Genomic DNA, 15,013 nt, shown 5'->3' with positions numbered 1-15,013 from the left:
TCCAAATGGCAAGCAACACAACACAGAAATCTGGATTTCAAATATCACGTCTGCACTTCCGTAAATTGCCTTAGAAAAAAGATAATCCCCCCCTCCCCAAAGTATGCTGCTCTTTTAGTGCCAAGAGCTGTGTGCAAAACACTCCAGGCAGTCTGTTCCCTCTTGACAGATTCATTCAGCAAAGCCAGAGCTGTACTTGTGACATAATTACTTTCATAATATATTTGACAGACAGAAAGCCAGGAGCCATATCTCTGATAGCTAGATAGATAGATGAAGGAGAGAGATGGGAGCTTATTTTTCTATCTCTTTGACAGACAGACTCATACCAGTTTCCTGTCAATTCTACTCTTCTCTTAGACATGGTGAGAAATTCAGAGACAGTTTGGAAGGTAGGAATTGTATCTAGCTGCAGTCCAGGGCTTTTGGAGAGACACAAATTCCAATTCTCTCCATGTCTCAGCATGGCTGTGAATATAGCAAATGTGCTGTTACCTTTTCAGAGTGCCAAGTAGCACTGTGTGCTTCTGATTTTGTGTGTTCAAAGTGACATCCTTCTGCCTCATTTCTAAAGGTGCCACATAGTAACATGGAGCTCAGGGAACCAGCCTTACCCTTTCAGCCATTACATAAGCCAGCTGGCACAGGGCTAAGCAAATGTCTTCAAAAGGTCCAGGAACAGAAATGTTAGCTTCCACGACCTTCCCTTAAACACATGGCTGGCTGAGTTGAAGAGGGAGGAAAAACAGAACAAATTTGTCTCTTTCTAAAGAACCAGGCACAAAAATCTGGAAATAGTTTCTGTCTTCTGTACTCCTAAGTCCCTATGACTGTCAGTTGCTGGATGTTAAAAGAGCTCTATGGTTGTGCCACTTTACATCCTACTCTACGGTTGACAAAGGTTTTGCATAGCTTCACAGTGAACTAGATTGGGGAAGTGACCTAGTCAAATCTTTTTTTCTTGCTCGTGTTGGATTATTTTTCAGATGGATCAATCAGTTTCCCCCTTTGGGTTACCACAGTGTCACATAAACGCTTGTGTGGGCACATGGGAGATGGCACAAGGGTAGGAACAAGAGAGTTAGACAAAGAGAGGCTAGGCTTCATATATAGCCTATATATTCACATATAGGCTGTTCCAGCTTATACTGGGTTTAAAGTGCTCACTGCAGCACAGCCATAGGAACCTTAAGGGTACATTTATCTCAGTTTAGGAAAAGAGAGTCTTACTATCATAGCACAGAGCCTGGCCTTAGGTTATTTACCCCAGTGAGAAGACATTCTGGTTAAGAGAGCATAACTAGTTGTCATGAATAGTACTTGAGCTCACTACAGTAAATCCGATCAAATTTCAACACTGCTCTGAAACATGAACATACACAGTTGCTTTTGAATGGGTGATTATGTGTGAGCCACAGAACTTATGAACACTGGATTCTTAAGTGGGTTGTGAAAAATTATAATAAAATTGTTGTCAACAATACTGAGAGAAAAGTAAAAGATAAAAGTCACCTGAAGAAAAACATGAATCACTACATAAAATCACTCATTTGACAGAAACAAAAACCAGCCGAAGTTCTAATGATGAACTCTGGATGTCTTTAGTTTTGTCTACACTGTTACCAGTTTTACACCTCTCCTTAGAGAGCCCTGACTTCTGTGGTTCTGTGCACTTTGACAAAAAATATTCTCTATTGGTGCTTCCTTGAGACTGAGAAGACTTGGGAACACCTAGGAGGAAGCAAGATTTAATTGATGGTTTGAAGTCTACCATCATGTACACTGTAGCTGAGACTGAGATCATGAATCAGTGGCTAGACACTGGCAGGCTCCTTTGAGAAAGGAAAACAAGCTTTGCCGTATTGCCTGACCATTTTCTAAATTGCTAAAGCTTGCCAAATCTAGTCCCCTATTGAGAGAACTATGACAGTCCACTCTGTAACACATGAAGTAATCATATATTGCTGCTGGTGGTATCATATTTCTGACCACTCCTGTTTAAGGGAAAACAGGAGTCCATTCATGGCTTACCTAGTTTTCACTACCAAGTCATTTAGCATACACGTTATCTGGAGCTGCTACTCCACTATTGCTATTAAATGACAAATGTACAGCTCAAGGTACTTGTAAGATGGACGTATGGCTTATTACACTTGAATTGTTGTATATAAGCTCTTCAGAACTGCTGCTTTGTTTTGTGCAACATGTTTTAAAATGAGATTTTTTTTTGGATGCGATATTGCATATCGATATTAAAAGCCCCTCCCTTGCAATTCCCATCTGCAAATGGAACTACTACCTTCTGAGAAGAATCTGAATGATCCCTCCCCAGGGAAAGAATCAAATTTCCTTCCAGAAATATAGAGGGAAAGTGTTTTTTTTCTTGGGAGTGGGGAAGAACATTTCAGCCTAAATCTCTAAACTTAATGTCAAGCTGGAAAAAAAAAAATAATTGCAATAGTCACTAATATTTAAATGCTGTATTTAACAATTTAAAACAATTATGAAAAACTTTTCTGGCAGACAGTGTAGTTTTTTATTGAGGAAATTTTGTTTTGTCACCATAACTAAAAAGCGACTGGTTCTGTTAGATATCAGCATTCCAGCAAAATTAATCTGTGTATTATCCTTGTTGTTGCACTGTAGTGTTTTGCATAAATTGTATTTAAGACCTCTGCAAGCCTGCAACATACTTGTAAAAATTCTTTATTTCCCACTTGTCAGGGAGTGTGATTTTATCCTTGCTGCCTCCGCCAAAAGCATGAGTGACAGACTTTCCACACTCTCAATCCAGACATGCTGGCTTTCTGCCTATTAGCATATGGCTGAAAAGATTTGAAACTGGTTAGATAAAAGGAGACTTTTTTCAGCTTGGAAGTAAACTGGGGTGTTATACTGAGGTCAGAGGTAGATCTGGTAGATGAAAGATGTATAAAGTTTATGTAAATAGACTGTTCTTATTAAAACAGAGAGCTTGAGATTCTAGAACCTAGCAATGAAAACTGTTGTGAAATAGAACTCTGGTACTTTAGACTAAGTAGGATCTAAGTACTTAAAAAATTAAACCCGTGTTTGAACTCTCCATCCACAAGATGATAGAATAGTGTATATTGCCATCCAGAGGAACCTTGACAGGCTGGAGAGGTGGGCCCGTGCGAGCTGCATGAAGTTCAACAAGGCCAAGTGCAAGGTCCTGCACGTGGGTTGGCATAACCCAAGCACAACTACAGGCTGGGAGGAGAATGGATTGAAAGCAGCCCCAAGGAGGAGGATTTGGGGGTATCGATTGACGAGAAGCTCAACATGAGCCGGCAGTGTGGGCTTGCAGCCCAGAAAGCCAACTGTGTCCTGGGCTCCATCAAAAGAGGGGTGACCAGCAGGTGGAGGGAGGTGATCCTGCCCCTCTACTCAGCTCTTGTGAGACCCCACCTGGAGTACTGCATCCAGCTCTGGGGACCCCAGCACAGGAGAGGCAGTGAGCTGTTGGAGGGAGTCCAGAGGAGGGCCACAAAGCTGATCAGAGGGCTGGAGCACCTCTCCTGTGAGGGCAGGCTGAGAGAGTTGGGATTGTTCAGCTTGGAGAAAAGGCGGCTCCGGGGGGATCTAATTGAGGCTTACCAGTACCTGAAGGGGCCTACAGGAAAGCTGGTGAGGGACTGTTTATCAGGGAGTGTAGTGACAGGACAAGGGGTAATGGGTTTAAGCTGAAGGAGGGTCAATTTAGATTAGATGTTAGATACTGTGAGGGTGGTGAGGCACTGGAACAGGCTGCCCAGAGAGGTTGTGGATGCCCTGTCCCTGGAAGTGTTTAAGACCAGGTTGGATGAGGCGTTGGGCAACGTGGTCTAGTGGAGGGTGTCCCTGCCCACAGCAGGGGGGTTGGAACTAGATGATCTTTAAGGGGTCCCTTCCAACCCAAACCATTCTATGATATGATTAATAGTTACTGGTATGTCAAATTACATAGACAGTTAGTTGGAGAGAAACTAATGCTTAGAAATATAAGCATGAAGAATGCTGTGGTGAAAGTGTTTTTAAAGGTCATCAACTTTTTTAGTGTCTTGGAGCGGAATGATCTCTTAAAGCATCTTCAAAGTGAAGTCAACCAACTTGCTCAAAGAATAAATTAGCATGGTACTTATTAAAAGGGGTTCAGCCATGGTGAACAGAAGTGGTGATACCACACCACTGACAAGTGCCAAGCAGACCAGTAGGCCCAGTGCTGGGAGAAACTAAAAACACGTAAGCAAAATTAAAAAGCCTTTTGCTCAGTTCTCAACTCCTCCACTTCTTGTTAGTAGCCCAAGTCATCTTAGGTATAAACAGCTGGTGAGTATCCAGCAGCCTGACAGCATCCCAGTAACGATCATAAAAAGACAACAAGCACAACCTAAGTATTTCTTAGAGGTCTCTCCGTACTACAAAATAGGTAAGATGCCATGCAGGCAAAAGTTCCCTGTTAGCAATCAATAATCCTTTGCCTAAGTCCATGGCCTAAAGAATAAACAAGCCTTTGAATTCTACAGAACATCATCACAGAGTTTTTTGAGTTACTCCACAAGTGCTGACTTGCAAAGGCTGGTAAGAAGCTATCTGTGAGCTAGTATGTCACTCTAAATGACCAGTCAACACAGAAGACACAGGCACAGAATGAGTCACTGGTTTCTTCCATTGAGTAAACACCATACTACAACAATTGACCTGCTAGCTTTCAGATTGTACATATGCAGTCTGAATCTCTGACTGCTTATTGTACTGCAGTTTTTGTATGTTGGTGAACTGGGCAAGGCATAATGTCTTCAATAAGGAAAAGTGGTATTTGTACAGCAATACACACCATGCAGAAGATTTCTACACAACTCTCCATGAACATCTCCATTTAAGGGCTTAGACAGCTAAATTACTTACTGTAAGTACATTAGAATGATTTACCTTTAGGGTGATGAGCCTTAAACGGTAATCGTCTGCTTGTATGACTCGGTTAACTGTGATTTCTATTCCTTCATAGGTGACCTGATCCTCTGGCCAATATTCTGTGCATTTCTGTGTGCAATATAAAATAAATTTATTTAAGCAGATATCAAGGAAGGTTGATTTTCACTCCTCTGAAACTGGATATAGCACATACATAGATGAATGTGAATGAACCTTGTTTCTATAATAAGTACAAGTTTTCACTTTCCAAACAGGGACCACATTTCAGGTGATTTTTGCTGCATTCATAATAGCCTGATTGCATGATTAAAAATGCACAAATCAAGTAATGACAAACCAATGCTTTTAAATACACACATCCTTATTTATCTTTATGCAACTGATGTGCATTCTGAAGGTTCATTAGAAAGGCCAGTGGACATGTGCCTGGGTTTTTAGATTAGTAATAATAATAATAACAATTAGTATAATATACACTAGTTACCAATATTTCTATGGTGTGTATACACTGACTGATATGGAAACACAAAATGTATCTTTTTTATTTTTTATATTCAGACAGCATTGACCCTTTATAAGATGATCATTTGTATAGGTTTTTGTACAAAAGAACATGGCTGGGTATGTTTTGGGAACTAGATTATGTACCAAAATCCACTTTAAATTGACACTATGAGTCTTTCAAAGCTAAGAAACTAAAAGGAAGCAATAGCTGTGACAGCTGTTAGACTACTACTAGACTATTTGATTTTGCCAAAAACCAGTCAGATATGCAGCCAGCACAACCTGACAATTAGGGAAGAAGAAACTATAGTCCATTTGCAAATCTATGTTGTAGTACTGATACACGAGACATCAGTAGGTGAGAATTTGCAAGCACTCCTATCCTGGAAAGAGACCTGAGAAAGACTGGGTTTGGGTATGCGGTTTCTCTTTAATCAATATGCAAAGGAAGAGACGAGCACTTCAACACAGTATGTGAACTAGTTCGTGCACAAGGAATGACATGAACAAGGCAGGGTTTGGGCAACCTGGTCTAGTGGAGGGTGTCCCTGCCCATGGCAAGGGGGTTGGAACTAGATGATCTCTGAGGTTCCTTCCAACCCAAACCATTCTGTGATTCTGAGAAAAAGGCTCCCTTATGAAATCTCATTACCACAGGAGAATGAGAATCTGGTATCGGACAAACCCAGTTAAAGATGATGCTTGTAAGATTCCTCTTTCACATAGCTGTACATAGTCTTGAAGGAAGCAAGTTAAATTTCTTTGCTCTCCGCCATCAAAGATAATTTCACTTCAGGAGAAAGACTAACAACAGAAAAGTATCTTGCAAAGTTACTGAGTCAAAATTTTTGTGTGGGAGAATCAGTGTTGTTCCATCTGCATAGTGCATCAGTTAATAACCCACTGGGAATGTGGCCCACTGTGTCTCTGTAAAATTATTTACGCAGATTGCGGTTTTTTTTTCCTCTCCTCTTAAACTGCAGAACCCATTGTAAAAATTGTGAAGCACGCTAGCAGCTCTCAATAGCACAGACATTGCTCTGCTTAAAGTAGTGGAGTAAGATTGCCCACTCATTTCTGTGGGCTGTCTGTCAGTTCAGATTCGATGTGAGAGAGGGCTGAGATACAGAGCTTTTAATACTCACATTAGCAAAGTCATCGCACTGAGAAGGAACGCAAAGCCTCTGTTACTAGCATCACTGCCAAACAAAGGTTTTGGTTTTGAATCTATGTACTCCTGAGTCCTGTTATTCATATATGTGTTTTTTATATATATATATATATACACACACACACGTTATGGAAGAAAGGGAATGACTGTAGGAGACATTTACATGAAAGGACTTACCCTGTATTTATGGCTGAGATTCCTGACACCGTTTAATTTTTGATACAAAAGGTATCAGAAAAGACTCAGCAGCTCTGTTATGATACATAGGTTGCAGCAAGCCCCAGTTTATATAGAGCATCAGTGCACTGCTTCTCAAGACTGGTATGATGGGTGAAATACTTGGTCAGTGTGGATAAGGGGAAATTCAGATGTAAAGGTCATTTTACATTGCTGTTATACAATCTTGCTATGAAAACTATAGTGTAAGAACTTACCATCAGGTATGTCATTCAGGAGTTTAAAATGTTAGTGAAAACAAAACATTTAGATCGGCAACATACTGTACTTTGAATCAGCAATGTCTTGACAGTATGCATCTGATCAGCTGGCTGTAATAACTGACCATTTTTAACTTGCAAAGTGTGATAATTCTGTGTCTGTCTCGTTCGTGTCTTTTTTCACTAAAATCCAAGGTTAAATTTATTTACTTCACAACGGGGGAAAGCCAAAGGTCTGTGCACATGCATAATTATGGGCATGAAGCTTCCAGCTAGCAGTTAAGCCATTATAACTGTGTATATGATGGAAGTATGCTCATATTCTTGGGTTTCTAAGTGTCTAAAGCTTCTTCTCCAAAGGAAACACTCTCATTTAAATTACTAATGGGTTCCGAGGGACAAGCTTTGACAAATACTGCTGCTGCAGTTTAAGAAACACCATTTGGATCTCTCCACTACACCTTGCTGCCAGTGGCGAGAGGGGATGCAGTGCCCAGATGACTTTCTCACATCTTACGCTGCCAATAGAGGCAGACCTAAGCTCTACTACCTGTCTGTGAACTGAAGCCCAGGCACATGGTTCTTTCAAGTCTGCTATGGGACAAATATTTCAGCAGGTAAGTAACGAACAGCTGGAGGGCAGCAGTATTTTAAACTGCAAACAAAAATCATGTTAGGTTGATCAGCAGAAATACCATGACAGTTTAATTTCTGGAAGTAGGTGGTGAATGGAAAATTTAAGCACCTTAATTTCAGTATTTCAAAAGCATTTCCTAGATGCATTCAGGCAAAGGTCCTCCATATTCAAGTCAGGTCTAATTGTTGATTATTTTAATTAGCATGTTTCATAAGTCAGGGACAGCCTCAATGAAATGTGGATATAGACACTGAATCATAATAAATGCAAGATAAAGCAGCACCAACTCTGTTGATTAAAGATATTCAACCTTAGTAGTTATGGGGTATTATTGGTTTTGATTCCTTTAGAAAGAATTTGAAAGAGTGTCTGCAAATAGAGCTGGGTTTGGAGAGGTTTCAGGTCATCTCAGAGAGGAAAAATGGCAAAACCAGCAGCAGGCTGTCAGACAGCAAAACAAGACTTACAGTAAACCGAACGGAAAGAGAAGCCCACATCTTCTCTGAGCTTGAAGAATTTAATGCTGGCTCTGATTGCTCAGGCCACTGAACCAACTTCTGTTCGCTGGCTTAGCATCTATGTCGAAAATATCTGCTAGAGTACAGATAAAAATACAGACTATATGTAACACCATTACCTCATTCATCTCTTCTATATTGGTAATCATGACAATGATGGGAGAACGCTCCTGCCACACCATTCTCCAGAAATCACTGACAGTATTAACTATTGGTCCCTGAGTAGCAATATATACCTTTTCCTCTCCTCCATAGCCCTGTCAACAAAACAACAAGAGATCAATTTTAACAGGGATGACCCACCACAACCTTGAAGGTTCAGTCTTTAAAACAGAGAGCTGCCACTGGTTGGAATGGTGACTCCACGGCATCAATTCCTCCCCTCTCTCTCTCCTGTACATGTGTACATGGAGCAAAGGCACAATATGGACTTGCATAATGAGCAATGAGCGTCCAACAGCCTTGAGGTGACTCTGGCTAAGTCAAGAGCCTTATTCAGGCTTATTATCCAGTGCCTTGGTCAGCCCAGGTGACAAGCAATTTGCATCACGAAGTGCAGAAGTGTGTTTTTGTCTGGTCTGAACCTGTACAGTTGCACTTTGAGATTTGATTTTCAGTTAATATAAGCAGGAAAGAAAAACAATCAGTTCAGCTAGGATGCCTTTAAAAGCCAGTGGATGTTGCAATTCTGTTTACATTAACAGTGGCTGATAGAGGCTATGCAGACACATTGGATTATTGAGCTCTTACCCTGATGTAGTTAGCATTGATGTAAGAGCTAAGGGGGTCGTCCTGATCAGCTGAGGTAAGGCACACTCTGCTGTGAGGATCTGAAAGGTGTAAACAGATAAGTAATAGTTTATCAGTTGCTCAGACGAGATAAAGAGAAATACAAGATCATTTTGTACAGCGAGACATTTACATGCATTGATGGCCATACCACAACAAATGTGAGTGGCCTTGGAGAGCTCCCATATTAAAGTGTTACTATAAAAAAAAAGGAAAGGGTGGTTGGGGTAATTTGGCTTCTTCTGATAGTTTTACCCACTCTCTGAAGCCTGCTTAGTTGTACCTGTTGCAGAGTCAGTGTCCCAGAACAACTCTGGAAAAGCAGTTTTCTGCTCAGAAATTATTTCTCAGTTTGTTAGGTCAACAGAGTTATTCTGGCTTGTAAGACATTAGAATATCATTTGTGAAAGAACAGCAAACAGCTTTTCTCCCAAACCATAAACACACTTTCCTTGCACGCAGGCAAGCGAGATGACAGTAACTCTTTCCCTGTTTTGTCTTGCAGTGAGCTAAACTCCAAGATGTGCTATTAACAAATACAATGGTTAAGGAGAAATTAAAGAATATTAACAGTCTCTCATAGTTTGCATAAGTCTCTTCAGTACTTGACTCTCCCTCGTTGCGGCTGTTTGAGACATTATTCTTGTTCTAGTAAGATAACAAATGAAAACATGATTCCACCCGAGAAGCTCGGTCCAATTCCCACTGAAGTGAATGGGAGCTGTTCCACTGATTTTAATGTGAACTGACATAGGCCCATGTTCATCCATTTTCACCAGTACTACGCAGTTTGTTATCATTGACAAGACATATCCTCCTGACAGAGGCCTCAGCAAACAGCAACTGTGTATATCACCAGGAGAATATTAAAAACAAACCACAGATGACTTCTTCATAAAAAAACACAGCCTGCTTAGAAACCAGAACAAAATAGAAAATATGCAAAAATAGTGTGATATTGGGTAAAGCACAAAGGACTAAGCACACAATAATTTCTACTGTACTACAAACACAGACTCAGCATGAAACACTGTACTCAGACAGAACAGATTCATGTTATCTATTATGTGGTAATATAATCACAACCTGCAAAGCAAAAATAATAGCAAAGATACAGTTTTATAGCACATAAGTACTGAAACCCACGAGTTCTTCTCTAATACAGTTCCCTCCTGCTCAACTTTGCTCACCTCGCTAGTGGTGGGGAAATGGTGAGGCAAGAAATTAAATCTGCTTTTTAATCAGTAGTTCTGATAGCCTGCAACATGTCACACCATTATAAAGGAGACATTGGTTGCCAGATGTTTATTCAAATGTCACTGGACTTGGTAATTAAACCCCTTGCGTGAAGTTTCTTTGCCTGGATTTTACACAGTCATCCATGGAGTCTCCTGAAGTCTGAGTAATGATTACATGATTTTTCCCTACTAGTAATAACAATAATACTATGTTGTCCATCTCATGGTGGGTCTTTAGAGAGAAATAAAATGGATCTGAAGAACTCTATCAACAGGTGCCACAGATTTTTAGGCACAGGCTTCTTTTAGTATTCTTCAACTGCAGTAGAATTTGAGTTATTTTTCACTGTGGACATTTTATTGCTGTTTCCACAAATACTAAAACATTATTCAGAAGATGCTTTTACTTTAAATTATAAAACTTGGTTTGTAATTTTTCTGTTAATGTAGTATTTACAGTTGTTAAGGTAGCATTGTCTCATGTACCTTATCTCATGTAAGAGGCCTATTAACGCATTGTGTACACAAGAACATGCACTGTTTTGCAGAAAGTGTAACAAGCTGAATTGCATCTCTTAGAAATATAAACAGGAATAACTCCTATTTTGAAAAAAAATCATGACAACACTTTAATAAGAGTTTGTAGTATGAATTTCAAATTTTCAATAGAGACACATTTAAGCAAAATCAAATCCTACTTTTAATGAAAACATCTCTCCCAGGACAAAACTAGTGCACAGGTCGGGTTCAAGACGACAACATGCCTTTAAAAAAGCAGTTGTAGTCTGCATCTCTAAGAAACCAAATGATGTGTCACTTGTTTTTTCCACAGTCTCTTTTATGGCCATTTCATGTTGATACTATGTTTGACATTTTAGAAGAACTCACTAAACTTAACTGAAATGTTTTGCATTACTTAAAAAGGTGTAAAAGCAATAGAGCTATGTAGAAATTTTAAAAGTCTGTCTAGACATTACTCTTGAGAAAATGATTCCATGAGATTGATATACAACACGCTGCAAGAAGTTCTTGCCATCTCTGGAATTCTATAACAAAAGATTCTATATATTCAAAAAGTGCCTCCAAACATCTTGGAGAAAAGTTATCAATTTCCAGGAAATGCTGTAGGACTCATCCCCACAAAAGCACTGTCTGGAAACAAATTCATAGTTATGAAATATCCAAATCAATCTCCTTAGCTTGGCATCTTCCTGAAAACAACCTTCTGCCATCAAAAAGCCACCTTCTAAGCCATCTTACTACCACAAGCAAAATTGGAGAATTTGCAAAAAGAATTTACTACAAAAGAAACATAAATGAGATTAATTACAGACTATTTTCACGTCTCTCACTTACTACTATCAACTCTAGGACTGCAAGTAACCGATCATTATGTAAAGTCACCGCTCACCTTTTAATGACAACTACCTAGATTGCTTCTGGCGATGCAGCTGGTACAGGAATTTTAGTCACTTTTTAAAATTCAGATTTTGGATTTGACTCTAGTTTGGTAATCAAGCATTTATTTGTTGTTCCCTATGATAATAAGTTGTCTGAGTCTGCCCTTCTGCAGCTTGTTCAGCAGTTCCTGCCATTAACTGCTTTCTGCAGCTAGAACTTGGAGGAATGCTAGGTAGATACTCAAGGCAGCATATGCTATATTTGGTCAGCTTAGAAACTAAAAAGTCAGTGGATGGTCAAAGCCTGAAAGGCACTGGACTCTCCCTCGTCTTGCCTCCAGTTTCCTCTCCTACTTTGCGCATGGATAGTTTACTGGGATCCTTGGCTTTGAAGCATGAAGGAGATGTTTAGCTCTCCTTGCTAGCCTCTTTACTGTCAGCATCAATCCCTTCAAAATGGAGCTACTTGGTAAGAGCAAACAGTCAGCCCTCTTCTTTCCTCAGCAATATCAAGCCATTCCTTGGTCACAGCCAGGGACAAAGTTGCACAGAGTTTATAAGTTTTGGAATTCATTCAGAAAAAATATCCAGATCGTAATGAGCTTGAATTCACCTTGTTAATCCTTGGAGGCACAGAATCATAGCATCATTTAGGTTAGAAAAGATCCTTAAGATCATCGAGTCCAACCATTAACCTCACACTGCCAAGTCCACCAGTAAATCATGTCCCTAAGCATCACATCTACATGGCTTTTTTAAAATACCTCTAGGGATGGTGACTCAACTACTTCCTTGAGCAGCCTGTTCCAGTGCCTTACAATCCTTTCAGTGAAGAAATTTTTCCTAATATCCAATCTAAACCTCCCCTGGTTTAGACTGGACCCCCTCCATAACTTGAGGCTGTTTCCTCTTGTCCTATCACTTGCTACCTGGGAAAAAAGACCAACACCCACCTCACTACAACCTCCTGTCAGGTAGTTGTAGAGAGCAGTAATGTCTCCCCTCAGCCTCCTCTTCTCCAGGCTAAACAATCCCAGTTCCCTCAGCCACTCCTCACAAGACTTGCTCTCTAGACCCTTCACCAGCTTTGTTGCCCTTCTTTGGACACTCTCCACTGCCTCAATATCATTCTTGTAGTGAGGGGCCCAAAACTGAACACGGTACTCAAGGTGCAGCCTCACCAGTGCCAAGTACAGCGGGACGATCACTTCCCTACTCCTGCTACAAGCCAGGATGCTGTTGGCCGCCTTGGCCACCTGGGCACACTGCTGGCTCATATTCAGCTGGCTGTCGACCAACACCCCCCCCCCCCCCCCAGTCCTTTTCTGCCAGGCAGCTTTCCAGCCACTCTTCCCCAAGCCTGTAGCGTTGCATGGGGTTGTGGTGACCCAAATGCAGGACCCAGCACTGAGCCTTGCTGAACTTCATACAATTGGCCTCAGCCCATCAATCCAGCCTGTCCAGATCCTGCTGTAGAGACTTCCTACCCTCATGCAGATCAGCACTCTTGCCCAACTTGGTGCCATTTGCATGGTAGGGTAGAAACTAGAGATCTTATCTAGAGAGGTCAAAGTGACAACAATGGCTGCTAGTAGATATCCATGTGGTTGAGATGAATTTTGCAGCAAATAATTAACTCATTGACTAATCATTCTTAAAAATATACAGTAGTGAGCCAATTGGCATCTGTTTACAATCTGGAACAGGACGTTCAAAATGGCAGCAATTCTCACGTTTCAGTTTAAACAGCCAACATGAGATATTTAAAATGGATCCAGTTCTCAAAGTACACATTAGATACCAAACTCAGTATATATAGATCACTTTAAAATCTAGGATCTAGGCATCTGAAATCACTAACTGCTTTTGCAATCTTCCCTTTCTAGCAAAAACAGTGAATTAATACCTTAATGATTCACCTCAGTCATTAGCACAGAAACTGTGAAACATTGTTGAAAGTTTTTACACTTCTCATCTAAGGTGGAGTACAAAGTCATCAGAAAGGTTGTGCGCATTGGATCATTGGCTGCAGCTGCTGGAGTTGTAAATCTAGATTTAAAAAGTCTCTACTGGATTCATTTCCAATCCAAGTTCACTGACTACAGTGACAGGTATAGCTGAGGACATTTTTGACTTCTCTGCACTTATCTTTGCTCACCTGACACTGAACCTTTTGGGCTTTTCAAATAGAGCTACTGGGGCTAGTGGTGGCATCTTCCAACGACAGCTTAGAGCAAAACAGAGGCATGACATCTAATCATATAATTTTTCAGAGTAACGAAGTATGACACAGGGGAAAATGATGACAGTTGTAAAAATTTGTACTAAAATGCTTCTCAAAAGTCCTACTCCTGGCTACAAATAAGTAGAGTGTAATAGAAAAGAAAAAGCATTAAGATGATACAGAAAATCAAAATCTATCAGGCCAGCTCCCGATATTCTCAGTTTGCATTTGAGGCATGATTCTGAGACAAACATCAGTCAGGAAAATAACATTGCTAGCATTTAGTCCTTCTAAAGAGTTTAATCAAAGAAACCACTAAGTAACATCTGAATAAACACACCAAGTTCTTAGGCAGAATTTTTAAGCGGCACCAAATGATGCAATTCTAATGACTTAAAAACTTAAGTGCTGCTGATGCTCAGTGAATCTTAAGTTCTTCATGCTCTGTACCTCTTTTGAAATTTGATTTATGCTTTGAAGCCATGTTGCTGCTTCATAAATATGGCCTTTCGACAATAACTGGTAGTGACAGCACACTTGATACATTCTGGAAAGGAAAGTGCAAAGCCCCTTCAGCACGTGGAATGCCTCAGTAACTTTAAAAGCAGGAAACTTACTTGGGAGAATTGTTTTGTAGCGATTCTTACGCACTAAGCCTGGAATATCATATTCCTTTGGATCCACAAAGTTCATTGGAATTTCCTGTTTAAAAAAACCACACAAAACAGAGTAGGTAGTATTATTAGATTCACAAGAGGAATAAAAACCCAAGCCCATTACATCCTGCCTGTGAGGGAGGCGAAGTGACGAAGTCAACTGAGACCTATGGTACAGTACTTCTAGCAATTTACCACCAAAATATGATTGATGTTTCCTTTTACTGTCACTGGCTTTCTTTTCTGAAATCCTTAATATGAAAACGTTCATAGTGACTAATTCATTGACTAATATGCGCAATGGCATTATGTTAGCTCCTAATATTATTAGAACTGAATTGGAAGTGTAGGCACAGAACTAAGCAAAAGGTGGTACATAAGATACTCTGTTTCAAAAGCGATGGACCTCAGATACCATCCTTTCTGACTCACACTCATCCTTCCTCTCTGAGGGTGGAAGGAAATAATTTGCTAGTGACTCTCACTAGCAACAAATTATGACAC

General features: G+C 40.2%; 1 protein-coding gene across 16 annotated transcripts in view; it reads right to left on the bottom strand.

Annotated features, from left to right (window-relative positions):
• Positions 1 to 15,013, bottom strand: part of PTPN5 (protein tyrosine phosphatase non-receptor type 5) — an 88,149-nt gene that overhangs the window by 9,923 nt on the left and 63,213 nt on the right. For 15 of the 16 annotated variants that reach the window (XM_075754982.1, XM_075754976.1, XM_075754978.1 and 12 more), the window contains 4 exons: positions 14,471 to 14,555; positions 8,953 to 9,032; positions 8,322 to 8,459; positions 4,933 to 5,043 (listed from right to left, as the gene is read on the bottom strand). In XM_075754982.1, the coding sequence (XP_075611097.1) occupies positions 4,933 to 5,043; positions 8,322 to 8,459; positions 8,953 to 9,032; positions 14,471 to 14,555 (414 nt within the window). The remainder of the gene's footprint in view (positions 1 to 4,932; positions 5,044 to 8,321; positions 8,460 to 8,952; positions 9,033 to 14,470; positions 14,556 to 15,013) is intronic. The other variant, XM_075754990.1, reaches the window with a different exon arrangement.

The sequence above is a fragment of the Balearica regulorum genome, chromosome 5, assembly GCF_011004875.1.
Source record: "Balearica regulorum gibbericeps isolate bBalReg1 chromosome 5, bBalReg1.pri, whole genome shotgun sequence".
Lineage (NCBI taxonomy): Eukaryota > Metazoa > Chordata > Aves > Gruiformes > Gruidae > Balearica > Balearica regulorum.
This window is presented reverse-complemented; position numbering and strand designations above follow the sequence as displayed.